The following is a 22,457-nucleotide window of genomic DNA, read 5'->3' as shown; positions in this document are numbered from 1 at the left end:
ACAGAACATGTTTTGAAAACATACAAGTACCACTTTCTTCTGACCTATGATGTGATGTTTGGGGCGATGACTATGTGTTTATGAAACTAAAAGAGGGTAACTGTTCTAGGGCTGTACCCGACAAAAAACAATCTTGGTCCACCGAAAGTAGTCTGTTCTTTCGACCAATCAATGTTTTTCCATATATAGACACTCCCTATGTGTTTTAAGAAAATCAACTATATGCAGTGAGCTTGTCTGATTCTTTAAGCTTACGATTTGATGAAATAAGACAAATGCCTCAATAGGGCGCCAGATATCTAGATAACCCAAAGAAAAAAACCGTGACATACTATTCTTCTCCCCTTCCCGCTGGCTTTCACAGATTCTGCCGTTACTCTCTTGAAGTTGCTAGTAAATACACTACATGGCCAACTACTCAAAAACCTTTCTCATGTACAATGCCAATTTTATTTGACCATTTCTACCGATCTGTGTGCCAGTTATAGTTTTCATATGCACATTTTCAGTTTCATTTAATTTATAATGTCTTCATATTTCAAGATCATTGTCGTGTTAATCAAAATTCTATCCAAATCTATATGAAAATGATACAAACCTAAAAAGTAACTTCTAATGCCAACTATGTAAAAATAGCCAACATAAAGCCAACAAATAAAAACATTTCAGCCTGCAGGTAGAAAATATTCTAAGAAAAATAAATATCCTATAAATGACATTGGCTACACATGGCCTGACTGCAACCAATTTGAAACATTGTATAAACTATTAACTTGGGTCAGGCTTTACTAGCGAACTTGCAACATTATATAAGATATTCTGAGTCTTCAGAGTTTCCAGCGCACAGACACAAGATGTAGGCTATTTGCTCAAGGGATAAGAAGCTGTGCTTGACTTGGGCACTCGCTCACCGGACCTGAAATGTACCGGCACCTGAAATGATCCACGGATTGAGCTCCTGTTCCTCTTATAGAATATTCTCTAAAGTATTGTGGAGCTCCTGCACCTAAATATAAACAGTAGCAGTATCCAAAATGAGAACCGGAACCTATTTCAGTCCAAGTCGATCACTGATAAGAAGTAATCAGGTAGGCCTGTTTTATGACATTTCCACTGGATCAGAGCAAAGCTGTCATCAAGGCAAAGGGTGGCTACTTTGAAGAATTTCAAATGTAATTTTTATTTTTATTTGTTTCACACTTTTTTGGTTACTACATGATTCCATATGTGTTATTTCATAGTTTTGATGTCTTCGCTAGTATTCTACAATGTAGAAAATAGTAAAAATAAAGAAAAACCCTTGAGTGAGTAGGTGTGTCCAAACCTTTGACTGGTACTGTATTTGTTTGTTACTGCTCGACTAAAATAATCTTAGTCGACCAACAGCCTAACGACCAAACAATCAACCAGTGGAGTAATTGGGCTCAGCCGAATTGTTTGAAAAAACCCCTCTCCTCCCCTGCAACCCTTTCCCAGATCGTCGCTCATGTTCAATACAGTCTCTGAATTTACCTGGTCAAATAAGGGTTACATAAAACAAGATGGTGTTTCTTTGTGAGCCCATCTGGTGAGCTCATAGCAGAAGTGTGTGGTCTCACGGTCCCCTTGTCCGTTGTAGAGATCCTGGACTTTGGCTACCCCCAGAACTCGGAGACTGGCGCACTGAAGACCTTCATCACTCAAACAGGCATCAAGAGCCAGGTGGGAACTACGACCATTTAAAAAAAAAAAGATATATCTCATATCCAGTTTGGACTGTGTGGTAATCACAGTAGTATACCTTTTCAGCTGTTGATGTTGGGCATGAGGGATAGCTCTAGTCAGAGCTGATGATGTTGTAGACTTGTGTAATGTCCTTTTCTCTCTCTCACTTGCTCTTTCTTCTCTCTCTCTCGATGTGCTCCTTGGCTGACATTTCATCGCCTGGTCATGTCATTCTCCAGCACCATGTGAGTACTCTCCCTTTTGATTGGTTGTTTATAGGCAGACTCAACTGTTTTACATCTTGCACAGCTTGGTGACTGTCTCCTTACGGATATCAAATGTTATTTGTCACATGCGCCGAATACAACAGGTGTAGTAGACCTTACAGTGAAATGCTTACTTACAAGCCCTTAAAACCCCTCTGGGATAGGTGCCCCGCCAGCGGGACAACTTCCGGTGAAACTGGAGGGCTCTCAATTCAAATAAATAATCAGAAAAAGTATGAATATTAACATTTGGTACATATATAAGTGTCTTATATCAGTTGAAAGCTTACATTTTTGTTAATCTAACTGCATTGTCCAATGTACAGTAAAGTAGGCTTTACAACGAAAGCATGCCATGCGATTGTTTGAAGATGGCGCCCCACATCAAAATATTTTTCCACCGGCACAGGTTTCATTAATTCACAAATAGCTATTAAATATTCACTTACTTTTTCAAAATCTTCCTCTGATTTGTCATCCAAAGGGTCCCAGCTATAACATGTAGTGTCGTTTTGGTAGATAAAATCCTTATTTTATCCCAAAAATTCTGTTTAGTTGGCACCATCAATTTGAGTAATCCACTCGTTCAACATGCCAAGATAAGAATCCAAAAATCTACCCCTAAACTTTGTTTCAACAAGTTAAAATATGTTTCTATTAACTCCTCAGATACCCTAAAATGTAATCAAACTATAATATTTCATACGGAAAGAAGTATGTTCAATAGGAATCCAATTTTAGCTGGTGCGCATTGTCTTCATGGCGCTCGCACACATGAATTTCCAAGCAGGTGTCCTTGTACTAAAACTCATTCTTACTCGTTTTGGAAGAATCAAGCCTGAGGCCTTGAACAAAGATTACTGACACCCAGTGGAAGTCATAGGAATTGCATCCTGGGAGGTAGATTTCATTATTTCCCTATACTTTCCATTGTAAGAGCATGGGCTCTCAAATAACTCTGGTTGGTTTTTATTTTTATTTTCTCCTACCATATCTATTGTTATAGTCTCCTACATTTTAACATTTCTACAAACTTCAGAGTTTTCTTTCCAATGGTACCAATTATATGCATATCCTGGCTTCAGGATATGTAACAGGCAGTTTACTTTGGGCACGTTAGTCAGGCGGAAATTGAGAAAAAATTACCCTAGCCTGAAGAAGTTTTAACCAACAATACAGTTTTAATTAAAAAAAAAAAATTAAAAAAAATTAAAGTAACAAATAATTAAAGAGCAGTAGTAAAATAACAATAGCGAGGCCATATACAGAGTCAGTGTGCGGGTGCACCGATTAGTCGTGGTAATTGAGGTAATATGTAGGTAGAGTTATTAAAGTGACTATGCATAGATAATAATAGTAGCAGCAGTGTAAAATGGGGGGCAAATGCAAATAGTCTGGGTAGCCATTTGATTAGATGTTCGGGTGTCTTATGGCTTGGGGGTAGAAGCTGTTTAGAAGCCTCTTGGATCTAGACACCGGTACCGCTTGCCATGCGGTAGCAGATAAAACAGTCTATGACCATGTTTAAGGTCTTCCTCTGACACCGGCTGGTATAGAGGTCCTGGATGGCAGGAAGCTTGGCCCTGGTGATGTACTGGGCCGTTCGCACTACCCTCTGTAGTGCCTTGCGGTGGGAGGCCGAGCAGTTGCCATACCAGGCAGTGATGCTCTCAACCTGCTCCACTACAGCCCCGTCAATGAGAATGGGGGTGTGCTCGGTCCTCCTTTTTCTGTAGTCCACAATCATCTCCTTTGTCTTGATCACATTGAGGGAGAGGTTGTTGTCCTGGCAACACACGGTCAGGTCTCTGACGTCCTCCCTATAGGCTGTCTCGACTGTTGTGTCATCGGCAAACTTAATGATGGTGTTGGAGTCATGAGTGAACAGGGAGTACATGAGGGGACTGAGCACGCACCCCTGAGGGGCCCCTGTGTTGAGGATCAGCATCCAGAGGGAGGTGTTTAGTTCCAGGGTCCTTAGCTTATTGATGAGCTTTGAGGGCACTATGGTGTTGAATGCTGAGCTGTAGTCAATGAATAGCATTCTCACATTTACATTCTTTATTTATTTAACTAGGAAAGTCAGTTAAGAACAAATTGTTATTTATAATGACGGCGTACAGGGGAAATCGTGGGTTAACTGCCTTGTTCAGGTGCAGAACAACATATGTGTACGTTGTCAGCTCAGAGATTCGATCCAGCAACCTTTCGGTTACTGGCCCAACACTCTAGCCGCAGCTAGGTGTTACATAGGTGTTCCTTTTGTCCAGGTGGGAAAGGGCAGTGTGGAGTGCAATAGGGATTGCATCATCTGTGGATCTGTTGGGGCGGTATGCAAATTGGGGTGGGTCTAGGGTTTCTGGGATATTAGTGTTGATGTATATGTCACCAACATATTGCTAATTCCAACTTTACATATTGAGTTATCATTACAAATGATCCTGGTGAAAAATGTTTCAGGCATAACAATCTGGCATTCTCTTTTTCTCTCTCCTACTGTTTGTTCGTCTCTCTCTCTCCCCTATCGCTTCTTTTTTTTCCCCTCACTATCCTTTTACTTTCTTCTCTTTATGACGATCCCTCTTCTCTTTCCTCCTCTTCCTGTATCCTTTCTCTGTCAACCTTTTTTCTCTACTCCTCTCTATCCTTTTCCTCCTGTTCTTCTCCCTATCATTTTCTCCCTCTCTCCTCATTGTCTTTTCCCTCTATCTCCCCTATCTATGTTAACTACTTGTTTCTCTCCCCTCTCTGTCCCTTTCCTATCTCTATCTCTATCCACCAGTCCAAGGAGGAGCAGTCTCAGATCACCAGTCAGGTGACCGGGCAGATCGGCTGGCGTCGTGAGGGCATCAAGTACCGTCGCAACGAGCTCTTCCTGGACGTGCTGGAGAGCGTCAACCTGCTGATGTCTCCTCAAGGTAATACCGGTGTCGAGTTTGTTTTGCAGCAAGGACTTTGTATCGCTGCTGTACTGAAACAAATCAACAAAGACAAACGTACACTGGACTCGGGTCTTGAATTAATACATTTTATTGGACATGTTTAAAATGCATATGAGGTGACTCATTCATGTGAGGACAACACTAATTACATTTTTAAAAATTTGAGAATTTAAAAAACAATTAAGTCTATTGACTTATTTCCATTCTGGTCCTCGTTATCATGTGGGCAACAAGAATGGACAGTGTGGGCAAGACTGGCTGTGCATTGTGCACTTCAAAGGCACTTCAAATTCAATACAATTGGAAAATACATACAATACAGGGATCTCTAAAACTATTGGGACAGTGACACACTTTTTGTTGTTTTGGCTCTGTACTCCAGCGCTTTGGACATGAAATGGTACAATGACAGACTGGTTGAATTGCTGACTGTCAGCTTTAATTGCTTTAATTTTAATCCATATCGAGTAAAACCGTTTAAATTCCCAAATGTTTTTTTACATAGTCCACCCAAATTAAAGGGACCGAAAGTATTGGGACAAATTCACTTATGTGTATTAAAGAGGTCAAAAGTTTCAAGCTTGTGACTACAAACTTGTTTGATGCATTTTCTGTTTGTTTTGGTTGTTTCAGATTATTTTGTGCCCAATAGAATTAAATGGTACATTTATTGCAAATAAGAATAGAATATGTTTCTAAACACTTCTACATCGATGTGGATGCTACCATGATTACGGATAGTCCTGAATGAATCGTGAATAAGGATGAGGCTAGCATTTTTTTTGTGGGGAGGGGGGGGATGATAATTGTGCATCTAACTTTCTCACTCATCATTATTATTACTATCTGTAATCATGGTAGCATCCGCATTAATGTAGAAGTGTTTAGAAAAGTATTCTTTAAATTTTTTTTTTTTAAATTGTTGAATTTTTACCCTGTTTTCTCCCCAATTTCGTGGTATCCAATTGTTTTAGTAGCTACTATCTTGTCTCATCGCTACAACTCCTGTACGGGCTCGGGAGAGACGAAGGTTGAAAGTCATGCGTCCTCCGATACACAACCCAACCAAGCCGCACTGCTTCTTAACACATATGACCATATGACCAGCATGGTCGAATAATAATAAGGCCGAACAGTTGAAAATGGAGCAGCAGCACGGTCAGGTGGACTGGGGACAGCAAGGAGTCATCATGTCAGGTAGTCCTGGGGCATGGTCCTAGGGCTCAGGTCCTCCGAGAGAGAGAAAGAGAGAATTAGAGAGAGCATATGTGGGGTGGCCAGTCCCCTTCTGGCTGTGCCGGGTGGAGATTATAACAGAACATGGCCAAGATGTTCAAATGTTCATAAATGACCAGCATGGTAGGATGCGAATAATAGTTGGTGTGAATAATTGGCAGAACAGTTGAAACTGGAGCAGCAGCACGGCCAGGTGGACTGGGGACAGCAAGGAGTCATCATGTCAGGTAGTCCTGGGACATGGTCCTAGGGCTCAGGTTTGTGAGAGAGAGAGAGAAAGAAAGAAGGAGAGAAGGAGAGATGGATTAGCTGAATGAGAACTGCACACTTAGATTCACACAGGACACCTTGAATAGGACATAGGAATAGGACTTGTCTCATCGCTGCAACTCCCCAACGGTCTCGGGAGAGGCAAAGGTTGAGTCATTTCGTCCTCCAAAAACATTACCTGCCAGGCCGCCCTTAACACCCGCTCACTTAACACGGAAGCCAGCTGCACCAATGTGTCAGAGGGAAACACTGTTCAACTGATGACCGAACCCCAGGCTGTAGTGGCGGCCCAACCCTGCCTTAGACCCGGGAGGCCAATTGCAACTTATTTTCGAAGAAATGGGGAATTATTTCAGAAAGTTTAAGGGTGACAATATATTTGTCCGCAACTGTATGTATGACAATGTATGCATATTTAGCAGTGTGGTGTAGTGCCGATGTGGCCACTAGAGGCCACCAACCGCCTGTTTTAATGTTTGAGAAAGCTTCTCTTCTACTATAAATTATTCTATAACTCTACATAAGTGTATCACTACCTCATAAAACACTCCTTGACAGCTCTCCTGAACCAGTTACCTGCCTTCCATGTTGCTCTGTGGTAACCTCGCCCTCTCTCCCTTCTTCTCCAATCAGGCCAGGTGCTGAGCGCCCACGTCTCGGGCCGCGTGGTGATGAAGAGCTACCTGAGCGGCATGCCGGAGTGCAAATTTGGAATGAACGACAAGATCGTCATCGACAAACAGGGCAAAGGGGGAGCCACCGAGGAGGCGGCGGGCAAGAGGTGAGGGGGCAACGGGTGTGTCCGACTTTGGGCGTTTAGGATCGTATCACCTCCCTGGATGGGAGAGAAGATGCTGCTGGAAGTGGTGTTGGATGGCCAGTAGGAGACACTCTTTCCTCTGGTCTAAAAATATACACTGCTCAAAAAAATAAAGGGAACACTAAAATAACACATCCTAGAGCTGAATGAATGAAATATTCACATATTTTTTTACATAGTTGAATGTGCTGACAACAAAATCACACAAATTATCAATGGAAATCAAATTTATCAATCCATGGAGGTCTGGATTTGGAGTCACACTCAAAATTAAAGTGGAAAACCACACTACAGGCTGATCCAACTTTGATGTAATGTCCTTAAAACAAGTCAAAATGAGGCTCAGTAGTGTGTGTGGCCTCCACGTGCCTGTATGACCTCCCTACAACGCCTGGGCATGCTCCTGATGAGGTGGCGGATGGTCTCCTGAGGAATCTCCTCCCAGACCTGGACTAGAGCATCCGCCAACTCTTGGACAGTCTGTGATGCAACGTGGCGTTGGTGGATGGAGCGAGACATGATGTCCCAGATGTGCTCAATTGGATTCAGGTCTGGGAAACGGGAGGGCCAGTCCATAGCATCAATGCCTTCCTCTTGCAGGAACTGCTGACACACTCCAGCCACATGAGGTCTAGCATGGTCTTGCATTAGGAGGAACCCAGGGCCAACCGCACCAGCATATGGTCTCACAAGGGGTCTGAGGATCTGATCTTGGTACCTAATGGCAGTCAGACTACCTCTGGCGAGCACATGGAGGGCTGTGCGGCCCCCCAAAGAAATGCCACCCCACACCATGACTGACCCACCGCCAAACCGGTCATGCTGGAGGATGTTGCAAGCAGCAGAATGTTCTCCACTGCGTCTCCAGACTCTGTCACATGTGCTCAGTGTGAACCTGCTTTCATCTGTGAAGAGCACAGGGCGCCAGTGGCAAATTTGCCAATCTTGGTGTTCTCTGGCAAATGCCAAACGTCCTACACGGTGTTGGGCTATAAGCACAACCCCCACCTGTGGACGTCGGGCCCTCATACCACCCTCATGGAGTTTGAGCAGGCACATGCACATTTGTGGCCTGCTGGAGGTAATTTTGCAGGGCTCTGGCAGTGCTCCTCCTGCTCCTCCTTGCACAAAGGCAGAGGTAGCGGTCCTGCTGCTGGGTTCTTGCCCTCCTACAGCCTCCTCCACATCTACTGATGTACTGTGTCCTGGTAGCGCCTCCATGCTCTGGACACTACGCTGACAGACACAGCAAACCTTCTTGCCACAGCTCGCATTGATCTGCCATCCTGGATGAGCTGCACTACCTGAGCCACTTGTGTGGGTTGTAGACTCCGTCTCATGCTACCACTAGAGTGTAAGCACCGCCAGCATTCAAAAGTGACAAACATCAGCCAGGAAGCATAGGAACTGAGAAGTGGACTGTGGTCACCACCTCCAGAACCACTCCTTTATTGGGGGTGATTGCCTATAATTTATGTTGCTAATTGCCTATGATTTCCACCTGTTGTCTATTCCATTTGCACAACAGCATGTGAAATGTATTGTCAATCAGTGTTGCTACCTAAGTGGACAGTTTGTTTTTACAGAAGTGTGATTGACTTGGAGTTACATTGTGTTTAAGTGTTCCCTTTTTTTTTGAGCAGTGTATTTCGACTTTTACCCAACTGAAGGCCATTAGACCAATATTAGGATATCCCTAGATGTGAAATATCTTCACTCCTAGAAGGGCCTCCAGGCTTCTGTCATAACGGTCAATTTTGAATGAGGAAAAAAAGATTTACAGTGGCAGTTTGGTAAACCTAATCCCGTCCGAATCGTCCACTGGAAAAACTGACATGCTGTGGTAATAATGACACAACCGACGTTCTAAAGTAATACTAGTCTCATGCGAATAGGCCTAGACTGTCCAGGTAATTCCACTTATAGATGTCACTTTTTAAATTCACTTCAATCAGTGTAGATTAAGGGGAGGAGACAGGTTAAAGAAGGATTTTTAAGCCCTGAGTTTTGTATGTGTGCCATTGAGGATACGATTTAAGTCCCTTTGAACGGGGTATGGTAGTAGCTGCCAGGCGAACCAGTTAGTGTGTGTGTGAAGAACTGCAATGCTGCAGAGTTTTTCATGCTCAACAGTTTCTTGTGTGCATCAAGAATGGTCCACCACCCAACGGACATCCAGCCAACTTGACAACTGTGGGAAGCATTGGAGTCAACACGGGCCAGCATCCCTGTGGAATGCTGTCGACACCTTGTAGAGTCCATGCCCCGACAAATTGAGGCTGTTCTGTGGGCAAAAGGGGGTGCAACTCAATATTAGGATGGTGTTCCTAGTATTTTGTACACTGTATATTCACCCCTGAAAAAGACAGGCAAAAGTTAGTTGAATTTCCGATGTGTGACCACTGCTTTCAACCATCTAAAAAGCGCAATCAAATACCAATTGTTATGAATCCCGTTTGGCCCGACAGTCTAGGGGGGGGATGGTAATGAGACCCCTAACATAACTCATGCAAATTAAAATAGTGACAAAGTGTGAACGAAATAACCATGACAACTGAAATCTGCCGTCAAACTCAAGGTTTATTTGAAAACACACGGTAATGGGGGGAGCAGGAAGAGGGGCTGAGCTGGACCCAAGGAAAGAAACAATAAGTATTCAAAAACACCCCTAAGCTAGACTAGCCTACTTCAACAACAGCTAACTAACTAACCAAAAATACAGTGGGTGGTCCGCCCAGTTCTAACTAGTGTATTTAACAAAGTCTACCTACAGGTAGTGTATGCCCATGGGCGACTTGTCTTGGTTTCCCCTTTTCCCACCAGCAAACAAACAAACACCATAACCAAAAACAACACTCACAGGTGATGACAGTGCTATGGAGGTGCTCAAACAAAAAAGAGGTTAATACACAGAGACTAACCGACATGGCATTTACAGAGAGATTGAGCTCTAGAGCAAACAACTGACAGGGTTTTTAAACCAAGGGAAAGGAACTGTGATTGGATAGGAAACAGGAGGAGGTGTGTCTTCTGATTGATGATTGATTGTTGACTGATTGGGGAGTGATGGTTTTCACCTGTGAGGGGAGAAGGAGAGAAAAGAAACACACACACACACACACACACACACAGGATACTTGTATCCGTAACACCAATGGAAAAACAATTTGACATTTTGTTAAGTTGTCACCCTATTGTCTATCACTGCACTGTCAACCATTTAAAAGTACAGAAAGTTCCAATGGGAATATAATGTCAGATATTTTGTTTATTTATACAACAGATTGTGTTATCACTGTTTCATCTAATAGCAGAACCAAGTGACCTGCATTGTAGTTGAGATTGCATTCAAAGTACATGGTGCAAGTGATCAATGCCGTTTGAGATTCTGTGCAGATTATTACAGCAATTGTGAAGATCTGCGATGACCTTTGCATATGCAATCTTGAACATGCACACTTTATACGGTTACATAAGACATTTATAGTCACTGTAACCTGAATGTGGCCATGGATGTGTTACTCATTTTAAGGTTGAATGTTACATTAGTTTGTAATAAAACTATTTACTGTATTACAAAAGTAATATTGAATTGTGTTTTGGTTGACAACGCAACCAAATATCAATATTTAAATGAGATGTATCCTCTGCTTGGATATCTGTGCCACTGACTTAATCTGACTTTAATTTGTCTACAGATAAAAAATTGATAGTCTGTTGGTTTCTGTTGGTTTCACGACTCAATCTCAACCCCCAAATATTTGAATGTACTTTAAATAAAGTTTGATTTAATTTAGTCCTATTCTTTAAGTTTGATGTTTAGTTGATACGGAGACGTGAATCCAACAACCTGGAATTAAAGCCAGACTTAAGTCAGTGGTACAGATGGAACTATCCAAGCAGAAGATACATCTTTAAATGTTGATATTTGGTTGCACTGACAACCAAACATAATTAGGGCTGTAGCGGTCATTACATTTTGTCAGCTGGTGATTGTCAAGCAAATAACTGCTGGTCTCATGGTAATTGACCGTTAATTAACATAAACACATTTAGAATATCCTGGCTTCCATACATATCCTACCATCCACAGACCTTTGGAAAATCGACATTTTTACAAATCGAATAAATCCATGTAATATATCGTACACCTTCATAAATCTGTTATGTGGCCGTAATGCCCCCTAAAACAATCCATACTTTTTGCGGCCAGTGACCGTTTGTGCCCTTGGGCTGAATATAATATTATAATTCCCTTCTCCCGGCTGGGTGCTCGAAGCACCTCCCACTCACATGGCTCTCTGTCACGTGATCGGGTCTTTCTCACAGGCTACAAGTGAAGACAAACACATCTGGGACGAAGATATAAGAACTGCCCACATTTACTTTTCATCAGCCAACAACAAGAGTAGGCCTAACGTACAGCAAAATATTAATCTATTTCTTCACATAGGCTCAGCAATGCGCACACAGCAGTATATTATAAGCGCAAATGTTCCAGCAGTGTATATATATCCCAATGCCCCAGGTCAGTGATTGAGGACATTGCCCTGTGTAGGGTGCTGTCTTTTGCATGGGACATTAAACGGTGGGACATTAAACGGGTGTTCTGACTCTCTATGGTCGCTAAATATCCCATGGCACTTATCGTAGGGGTGTTAACTCCAGTGGCATGGCTAAATTCCCAATCTGGCTCTCATACCATCATTGCCACCTAATCATCCCCAGTTTCCAATTGGATCATTAATCCCCCCTCTTCCCTGTAACTATTACCCAGGTCGTTGCTGTAAGTGTGTTCTCAGTCAATTATTTTTGCAGATGTCACTGTCCGAGAGTATCAAACAAGATATCACAACAAAAACAGTGGCCAAAAATATAGATATAGAAGTAGAGTAGAATATAGATTAGAATAATCTGTAGAATAGATATAGAAAGGCACTTGATCTGATTCAATTAAGCTGTGCACAGCTCTTGTATTTCCAAGGGGGCAGAGGTGCTTAATGAGGTTTCACAGCTACGGTCCATAGAGCTCTCACGCCAGTAAGCTGTTGAATTCACCAATAGGAAATATCCTAAACTCCAGAGCAAGCTGACTGAAGGCCCTTTGCTGGTGCCTGCAGCTATACCGTGGATTAAGCTAGCCCGAGTGCCAGTCTGTTTGTGCCGTCATTGCCAACTCTGGCAATCATTGTCATGCCAAACAATGTTTGGCTTGCCAATGACATCAATGGAGTTGGCAATATGCTCATTGAATGTTTTGTAAAGCCTTGAACATCTTGATTTTTTTTAAGTACCTATAATGATCAAAGCAAAATGGGTCACTGACACTGTCATGTACTGGATTACTGCTGAAAAGACTGAGATAAAACTGTAAAATGGAAAACCTTAAATCATTGTCTAAAGTGTTTTCACATGCTGTTCTTCTTGTCCAAAACACTGATTGGGAGGTGAACACATTGCTTGTGTTCCACATGGCACCCTATTCCCTATGAAGTGCACTACTTTTGACCAGATCACTCCGTTTTCCGCAGCCATCGTAACCAAGTCATCATGCTGAAACTACATCACATGGCTTGTTACTTTGTTCATCATTTTCCATCACCCTCTTTTTAAAAAAAAAATTTTTATGACCTTTTTCTTTCCTGGCATTATGTTTATAGTGCTAAGATGTCAAGCTGTGTTTTTTTTTCCCCTTCTTGATTCGTGCTGTGATTTTCTCCCCCTCTCTGTGCTGGACCTCAGTGATTTGGGAGGCAGGTAGCGTACATCATTTACTCTCCATCCTCAGTCTGCCTCTGTGTGTCTGTCTTGTCTGTCCATCGTTTTGTCTACACAGGGTTGCGTTCAGTACAGAGCAATGTTATGTGTCTGATTTTCTGACTGGTAGATCTGGACATGTAGTGTTCATAATCAATCAATCTAATGTTGCATCCTTCTGAATGCAACATGACATGCAAGTCAGACTGACCAGGCAATTAGTGTTGTGGTGTCTGGCTGGTATGTTGGAGCTCAGAGTGCATCAGCTCTTCATTGAAATTCATACTCTTTTTGTAAATTTATGTTAAGCGTTAATCTCACTGTCATCTAATGTCTGTGTATTATGATTAGGATCGGTTTCCCCTCCAGTGTGTGTGTCTATGTGTGGCTCTCTTGTCCCCTCTAAACACCTGTCTCCCTCTCTCCCCTTTACCCCCCTCTCTCTCTATTTCTCCTTTATCTCCCTCCCTCTCTCCCTCCCTCCCTCTCTCCCTCTATCACCCTCTCTCTATCCTTTATCGCCCTCTCTTGCTCCCTCCCTCTCTCCCTCTCTCTTTCCTTTATCCCTCTCTCTATCCTTTATCGCCCTCTCTTGCTCCCTCCCTCTCTCCCTCCTTTATCTCCCTCCCTCTCTCCTTTATCTCCCTCTCTCGCTCCATCGCTTTCTCCCTCTCCTTTATCTCCCTCTCTTAGTGGCGGTGGTGGCGGTAAGCAATCCATAGCCATTGACGACTGTACATTCCACCAATGTGTGCGTCTCAGCAAGTTTGACGCTGAGCGCAGCATCAGCTTCATTCCTCCAGACGGAGAATGTGAACTCATGAGGTAATGAGCTTGTGTGATAGACGCACACACACACATTCACACACAGGATATGTCTTTATGTATCTGTTTTGTGTGTGTGTGTTTGCCTCTTCTCCACAGGTACCGCACCACCAAGGACATCATCCTACCCTTCCGTGTCATCCCCCTTGTCAGGGAGGTGGGCCGCACCAAGCTTGAAGTCAAGGTGGTCATTAAGTCCAACTTCAAGCCCTCGCTTCTGGCTCAGAAGATTGAGGTATGGCTACAGAGGGATATAGGGGTACCAAGTGAGCATAGAGCTTTGGACACAGTACCTGACCAGGTCGTGGTCATCACGGTCAGGTAAAAGTCCTGAAATTACACACTTTTGTAGTAGTGCTCAACATAGCCATTTCGGAAGCACCCTTGGTCTTACCCATAAACTAATGAATGAGTGTTTGTAGATGGGGAATGGATCCACTGAGCTGAATGTCTTTTTCCATGTTCTTACTACCCAGGTGCGCATCCCCACCCCTCTCAACACCAGCGGGGTCCAGGTGATCTGCATGAAGGGCAAGGCCAAGTACAAGGCCAGCGAGAACGCCATCGTCTGGAAGTAAGTTTTCCTCACTGTCGTTCTCAGGTTATCCGTACCAGGGCCCTGTTTATTAGGGCTCACATTGGAAAACATTACGCAACCGGGGGGAAAAACATGGAAAATATATGGTTCTTATTGGACAAGTCCAGGTAGTCCCTCCCTGTTTCAGTCAATTTTTACTATTTTGTACCTGATGAACTCCACACGGGTTAGGCGCCAGTCTGAGAAACGCTTCACAGTCGCCTATAAACTACGGACCAAAAAAAGTTGTTAATTGCACCACTGATTAATTGGGGACTTTATTCAGTTAAACAAGTCCTATATCGACGTAACCTGTAAGGCCACTCAGCAAGGAAGAAGCCACTGCTCCAAAACTGCCATAAAAAAAGCCAGACTACGGTTTGCAACTTTTTGGAGAAATGTCCTCTGGTCTGATGAAACAAAAATAGAACTGTTAGGCCATAATGACCATCGTTCTGTTTGGAGGAGAAATGGGGAAGCTTGCAAGCCGAAGGTCACGATCCCAACCGTGAAGCACAGCATCATGTTGTGGAGCTGCTTTGCTGCGGGAGGGACTGGTGCACTTCACAAAATAGATGGCTTCATGAGGAAAGAAATTTATGTGGATATATTGAAGCAACATCTCAAGACATCAGTTGGGAAGTTTAAAGCTTGGTCACAAATGTGTCTTTCAAATGGACAATGACCCCAAGCATACTTCTAATGTTGTGGCAAAATGGCTTAACCTCTCTGGGATATTCAGGACGGTAGCGTCCCACCCCGCCAACAGCCAGTGAAAGTGCAGGGCGCCAAATTCAAAACAACAAAAATCTCATGATTAAAATTCATCAAGCAAACAATTATTTCACACCATTTTAAAGATAAAATTCTTGTTAATCCAGCCACAGTGTCTGATTTCAAAAAGGCTTTACAGCGAAAGCACCACAAATTATTGTTTGGTCACCACCAAGTCACAGAAAAACACTGCCATTTTCTAGCCAAAGAGAGGAGTCACAAAAAGCAGAAATATAGATCAAATTGATCACTAACCTTTGATGATCTTCATCAGATGACACTCATAGGACTTCATGTTACACAATACATGTATGTTTTGTTCGATAAAGTGCATATTTATATCCAAAAATCTCATTTTACATTGGCCTGTTATGTTCAGTAGTTCCAAAACATGCAGTGATTTTGCAGAGAGCCACATCAATTTACAGAAATACTCATAATAAACATTCATAAAAGATACAACTATTATACATGGAACTATAGATAAACTTCTCCTTAATGCAACTGCTGTGTCAGAGTTTTTAAAAACTTTACGGAAAAAGCATACCATGCAATAATCTGAGTATGGCGCTCAGAGACCAAAACAGCCAAAGAGATATCCGCCAATGTTGTGGAGTCAACATTAGTCAGAAATAGCATTGTAAATATTAACTTACCTTTGATGATCTTCATCAGAACTCCCAGGAATCCCAGTTCCACAATAAATGTTTGATTTGTTCGATAAAGTTCATAATTTATGTCCAAATACCTCCTTGTTTTTTTAAGAGAGAGAGAGAATGAGTAGGAATAGGAGGTGCATCTTGTGTTGATAGCAAGCCCTAAGCCTGATGGAGAGGTGTGTGTGAATCTGTGAGTGGATTATGAGAGAGCTGTTTGTTCTGGAAAATAAACAGAATTGAGTACTTTAGATGTTAATATTGTCCTAAAACTGAGCACATATTACTTCTATTGCTTTATATGAAATTCACGTGAAAAGAAAACATCTCAATGTATTGCAGATTTTCAGAAAAGCTGCAGCAAAACAAGCATTTTTGGCCACAGGAATCACAATTTTTCTTCACAAAATCCTGGAGGCACTGCATAATATGGACACCAAATAGGGCTATCTTCTGTTAACCACCCCTACCTTGTCACAACACAACTGGCTCAAACGCGTTAAGAAGGAAAGAAAATCCACAAATAACTTTCAGCAAGGCACAACTGTTATTGAAATGCATTCCAGGTGACTACTTCATGAAGCTGGTTGAGAGAAAGCTTTGCACACTTTTGGCAGTCTTCAAAGCAAGGGGTGGCTACTTTGAAGAATCTCAAATATAAAATATATTTTGATTGGTTTAACACTTTTGGTTACTAAATTATTCCATGTGTATTATTTCATCGTTTTGATGTCTTCACTATTATTCTACAATTTAGAAAATAGTACAAAATTAAACAAACCCCTTGAATGAGGATTTGATATCCGGATATTCGATTAACCGTGCTCATCCCTAGTGTGTGTGTGCGCACGCGACTGTGTTTGTGCTGTGGAATGGTCTTAACTGTGTGTGGCTATGCGTGTCTGCAGGATCAAGCGTATGGCAGGGATGAAGGAATCTCAAATCAGTGCAGAGATCGAGCTGTTGCCCACCAACGACAAGAAGAAGTGGGCACGCCCTCCCATCTCCATGAACTTTGAGGTGATTAGATATTTTATTTCCTTTACACAGTCATCTCTACTGTAGCTGAGCTCCAGATCAGTTTGTGCTGTATTACCAACTTCAATGGTTGAATGACCCAGGTGTGATAATGTTTCTGGACTGTCAAATGGGCCCCCCAGTGGCACAGCGGTCTCAGGCACTGCATCTTCATGCTAGAGGCGTCACTACAGACACCCTGGTTTGAATCCAGGCTGTATCACAACGAGCTGTGTTTGGTCCCATAGGGTGGGGCACAATTGGCCCAGTGTTGGCCGGTGTAGGCTGTCATTATAAATAAGATTTTGTGCTTAACTGACTTACCTAGTTAAATAAAAAACAATACTGAACTCTCTCCCAGGTGTAATTATGGTTCTGTTATGGTCTCCCAGGTGCCATTTGCTCCGTCCGGACTCAAGGTGCGCTACCTGAAGGTGTTCGAGCCCAAGCTGAACTACAGTGACCACGACGTCATCAAATGGGTGCGCTATATCGGCCGCAGCGGCATTTACGAGACACGCTGCTAACCGCCACCTCACAATCGGGTGGAAAGAGGGACGCAACAGGGAAGAGGCTGGACCAAGGGAGGGAGCGAAAGACGACAACATGGGATCGTTTCTTTCAGTCTTTTTCTCCCCCGGGCTGGCTGACAAACGAAAATAAATCTATATATTGAAAATTATTATATTACTAAACGCATATATGTATAAATAATGCAAACATCCTGTGAAGTACAAAAAATACCATCTGCATCTAAAGGGTCTTTCCCCCTTTTTAATCTAAACAAAACATCCATTCCACTCCCATGATATGTTGTTTACTATTCCTGTACAACCCATCTATTCCCCATGGCACTGAATTAGTGGACGACTGTACCCCTTGCCCATAACCACAGATCTAGAATCAGATCACGCACCATACCCTCAATCCTAATGTATTAGGAGGATAAAAAAAAGTGTCTGACCATGTATCATTGGCTTAGGAGTAACTGCTACCCTCCCTCTCTCTTGATGCTGGCATAGGAGTGTGTGTGTCGCTCTTCTGTTCTCCTGTAGCAACTAACGTCTCCTGTCCCACCTCTCTCTCCCCAGCCCTGCCCCTGTATCTATATCTAACCGGCGGAGTCACTCTTTAGTCTAGTGTGTAGTTTTCAGCCGTATGTGGTGTAGATGCATCCGTTAAGTGTCATGCCGTTTTCAGTACATTTTATACGTTTTGTTATTTTAACACCCGGCCTTCCCCGAGTATTGTAGTCATGAATCGTCTTGTGTTTTTGTATTTAGTGTTTTGTCGTGCTTCTCTAAAGCTCTCTGGCCACCATTCCATCGCGCTGTCTCACGGTCTTATCCCACACCCTTAGTCCTCCTCTACTATTTCCAATAGCTGGTGGTGTCATTATTATGATTCCTCCTGACGCAGGTATCATTTTGCTGTAGTTCCTGTCGTTTTCTGTCTTAAGTGCTGCAGAGATTCCTTCTGTGTGACCAAAATTGTCAGTTTTAGGAACAAAAAAAATGTAGCGCTGACAATCGACGGGACACATCAGTCTATGAATATAAATGTATATAAACACATCTCTATATTGTATGAATGGTAAAAATGTGCTATCGAGCAGAGCCAGTTGTTACGGTGTCAATGGTCTGCTGTTAGGGATGGTGTTTGTGTAGGAGACGCGGTTGAGCAGATCTGTGTGTGTGCGTGCGTTGCTATTCTTCCCCAGGACCACGATCTGCTGAACATGTCTCGGGAGTGAAATTCTGGCTGCAAATTCCCAGTTCTGATCCCGACTGGAATTCTGACCCTCCCATACGCTTTACATTAGCATGGGTGTATTTCTTGACCAGTTAAAGGGATAGTTCAACAAATTACATTGGCATTGGTTTCTTACCCTGTAAGCAGTCTATGGACAAGGTGTGACAACAACATGCTTTGGTTTAGTTTCCCTGTCACTGTTATCACATGCTAATGTTTTATCATTTGTGGCACATATCCCATTCATGTCATGGGACCGATATTAGCATTTGTCGCGCATCATGTTCAAATCAATTTGTGATCCATTTGGACATGATGCATGAAAAACGATAATATTGGTCCCATGACTTCAATGGGATTTGTGCCACAAATGCTAAAATGTTTGCATGTGGAAACTGTGCCAAGGAAACTAAACCAAAGCATGGCTTTCTGTCATACCTTGTCCAAAGACTGCTTACAGGGTAAGGAAACTCATTCGTAACTTGGGTGAACTATTCCTTTAACCTTCAATAACCCCCTTATATTCCATGTGCACTGATTTCCCCCACCCATATAAAAAAAATATTGTTTACAACTAAATTTTGAAATCAGTTTAATGAAGGGATTTGGAACAATGGTGTGTGTTACCAGAGAGAGAGAAATGGGCTGCGTCCCAAATAGTACATTACTTTTAAGGTGCCATTTGGGACAGAGACAGTGACTGAGTGTTCAACTCATCTCAGCCTACTGGACTTGGACTGCCTGCATTTCAAATGAACATTTTGAAATATTCCACTTTTCGGATAGCGTTCCTCTTCCTCTCATATTCCTTCTAGTTCAGTCATGGCTATTGTGTGTATTAAACAAAGGCTATCAGATTGTATGAGCATTTGCAGTTGCAACAAACACTCAGTGTGACACTGCATAAAGTTTCCATTCTCTTTTTCTCTGGCACTACGTTCTACCAATGAACACTAAAAGCGCTTCTGCTAACTTCTGAAAAACCCTATCTCTCTGGCTGGCTGTAATTGCACACTATTCCCAAAATCCTATGGGCCCTGGCCAAAAGTTGTGCACTATATAGGCAATAGGTTGCCAATTGAGACCTTAGTCTCCCTCTCTGGTCAATGCCCACTATGTCATGCCACACCCTGAGAGATGGGGAGGGAGAGTCCTGGGGGCTTGACCCTCTGCTTCAATGTTTCCATGGGATCCATTTGGTAACTATGTGACTGTCAAGGTAATCCCAATAAAAAGGTGTAACGAATGGAATTCTGTCTATCAACTTATTTCTGCAGCAGAAGTTCAGTTTCTGTCTTGCAGTTAGTGCTTTCAGAAAGTATTTGCACAATTCAACCTTTTCCACATTTTGTTGTGTTAGCGCCTGAATTTAAAATGTAATAAAATGAGATATTTTGTCACTGGCCTACATACAATACCCAGTAATGTCAAAGTGTAACACTTTTTTTATTTTTTTATTATGTTTTCAAATGAATTTATCAAAAGCTGAAAAATGTTGAGTCAAGTATTCAAACCCATTTGTTATGGCAAGCATAAATACATTTAGGAGTAAAAATGTGCTCAACAAGTCACAAGTTGCATCGACTCTCTGTGTGCAATAATAGTGTTTAACGTAATTGTAATGACTACCTCATCTCTGTACCCCACACATACAATTATCTATAAGGTCCCTCAGTCGAGCAGTGAATTTCAAACACAGATTCAAGCACAAAGACCAGGGAGGTTTTCAGACAATGAATATCCCTTTGAGCATGGTGAAGTTATTTATTAAACTTTTGATGTATCAATACACCCAGTCACTACAAAGATACAGGCGTCTTTCCCAACTCAGTTGCTGGAGAGGAAGGAAACCGCCCAGGGATTTCATGAGGCCAATAGTGACTTTAAAACAGTTGGCTGTGAGTAACGCTGATAACTTGGCAAAGCCATTCATTAACGTTTTGTAAAGAATAGAAAGTGATATGTTTGAGGAATTTCCAATATAACACATCACTGAGTACCACTCTCTATATTTTCAAGCATAGTGGTGGCTGCATCATGTTATGGATATGCTTGTAATCATTTTTTTTACCTTTATTTAACTAGGCAAGTCAGTTAAGAACAAATTCCTATTTAAAATGACAGCCTAGACCGACCACACCCAGATGACACTGGGCCAATTGTGCGCCACCCTATGGGACTCCAGATCACAGCCAGTTGTGATATAGCCCAGGATCAAACCAGGGTCTGTAGTGACACCTTTAGGACTGAGATGCAGTGCCTTAGACTGCTGCGCCACTCTGGAACCGAAATTCATTAAGGTTTTGGGAGTTCTTCCAAATAAAAAAGAAACGGAATGGAATGAAGCTAAACACAGGCAATATCCTAGAGGAAAACCTGGTTCATTCTGCTTTCCACCAGACACTGGGAGATAAATTCCCCTTTCAGCAGGACAATAACCTAAAACAGAAGACCAAATCTATACTGGAGTCCCTTACCAAGAAGACCATGAATGTTCCTGAGTGTGTCACGCCCTGACCTTAGAGAGCCGTTTTATTTCTCTATTTGGTTAGGTCAGGGTGTGATGTGGGGTGGGAATTCTATGTTCTATTTTCTATGTTTTGTATTTCTTTGTTTTGGCCGCTATGGTTCTCAATCTGGGACAGGTGTCTATCGTTGTCTCTGATTGGGAACCATACTTGGGCAGCCCTTTTTCCCCACCTGTCTTTGTGGGTAGTTAACTTTGTTTGAGGCATTGAGCCTTGTAAGCGTCACGGTTGTGTTTGTTGTTTTGTTGGTCATTTTTTTAAAGAAAATATACACTCCCCATGCTGCACCTTGGTCTTCCTCTTTTGACAGAGTGGCTGAGTTACAGTTTTGAGTTAAATCAGCTTGATTTGACAAGACCTGAAATGGTTGTATAGCAATGATCAACAACCAATTTGACAGAGTTTGAAGAATTTTGAAAGGAATAATGGGCAAATGTTGCACAACCCAGGTGTGGAAAGCTCTTAGAGACTTACCCAGAAAGACTCAAAGCTGTAATTTTTTACAAACATTAGAATGTTTCTTCCACTTTGACACTTAGACTGTAAACTCTCATTCCAGACTCACATTAAGCATCTCTAATCCAAAATTTAATCTAGAATCGGCTTCCTATTTCGCAAAAAGCATCCTTCACTCATGCTGCCAAACATACCCTTGTAAAACTGACCATCCTACCAATCCTCGACTTTGGCGATGTCATTTACAAAATAGCCTCCAACACTCTACTCAACAAATTGGATGCAGTCTATCACAGTGCCATCTGTTTTGTCACCAAAGCCCCATATACTACCTACCACCGCTCTCGTTGGCTGGTCCTCACTTCATACTCGCCGCCAAACCCACTGGCTCCAGGTCATCTGCAAGTCTCTGCTAGGTAAAGCACCAACTTATCTCAGCTCACTGGTCACCATAGCAGCACCCACCCGTAGCACGCGCTCCAGCAGGTATATCTCACTGGTCACCCCCAAAGTCAATTCTTCCTTTGGCCGGCTTTCCTTCCAGTTCTCTGTTGCCAATGACTGGAACGAACTGCAAAAATCACTGAAGTTGGAAACACTTATCTCCCTCACTAGCTTTAAGCACCAGCTGTCAGAGCAGCTCACAGATCACTGCGCCTGTACATAGTTAATCTGTAAATAGCCCATCCAACTACCTCATCCCCATACTGTATTTATTTATTTATCTTGCTCCTTTGCACCCTAGTATCTCAACTTGCACATTCATCTTCTGCACATCTACCATTCCAGTGTTTAATTGCTATATTGTAATTACTTATTTATTGCCTTACCTCCCTTATCCTACCTCATTTGCACACACTGTATATAGACTTTTTAT

General features: G+C 42.5%; 1 protein-coding gene across 1 annotated transcript in view; it reads left to right on the top strand.

Moving 5' to 3' along the window:
- LOC118397061 (AP-2 complex subunit mu-A-like) overlaps window positions 1–19,847 on the top strand; it is a 32,455-nt gene extending 12,608 nt beyond the window's left edge. The window contains exons 5-12 of the mRNA XM_052467184.1: window positions 1,619–1,701; window positions 4,747–4,888; window positions 7,052–7,199; window positions 13,689–13,820; window positions 13,920–14,055; window positions 14,297–14,394; window positions 16,736–16,847; window positions 17,237–19,847. Of these exons, the coding sequence (XP_052323144.1) occupies window positions 1,619–1,701; window positions 4,747–4,888; window positions 7,052–7,199; window positions 13,689–13,820; window positions 13,920–14,055; window positions 14,297–14,394; window positions 16,736–16,847; window positions 17,237–17,371 (986 nt within the window). The 3' untranslated portion in view covers window positions 17,372–19,847. The remainder of the gene's footprint in view (window positions 1–1,618; window positions 1,702–4,746; window positions 4,889–7,051; window positions 7,200–13,688; window positions 13,821–13,919; window positions 14,056–14,296; window positions 14,395–16,735; window positions 16,848–17,236) is intronic.
- Window positions 19,848–22,457: the final 2,610 nt, after the last annotated feature.

The sequence above is a fragment of the Oncorhynchus keta genome, chromosome 18 (genome assembly GCF_023373465.1).
Source record: "Oncorhynchus keta strain PuntledgeMale-10-30-2019 chromosome 18, Oket_V2, whole genome shotgun sequence".
Taxonomy (NCBI): Eukaryota; Metazoa; Chordata; class Actinopteri; order Salmoniformes; family Salmonidae; genus Oncorhynchus; species Oncorhynchus keta.
Note: the sequence above shows the minus strand (reverse complement) of the source record. Positions and strands in the feature narration are given on the sequence as shown.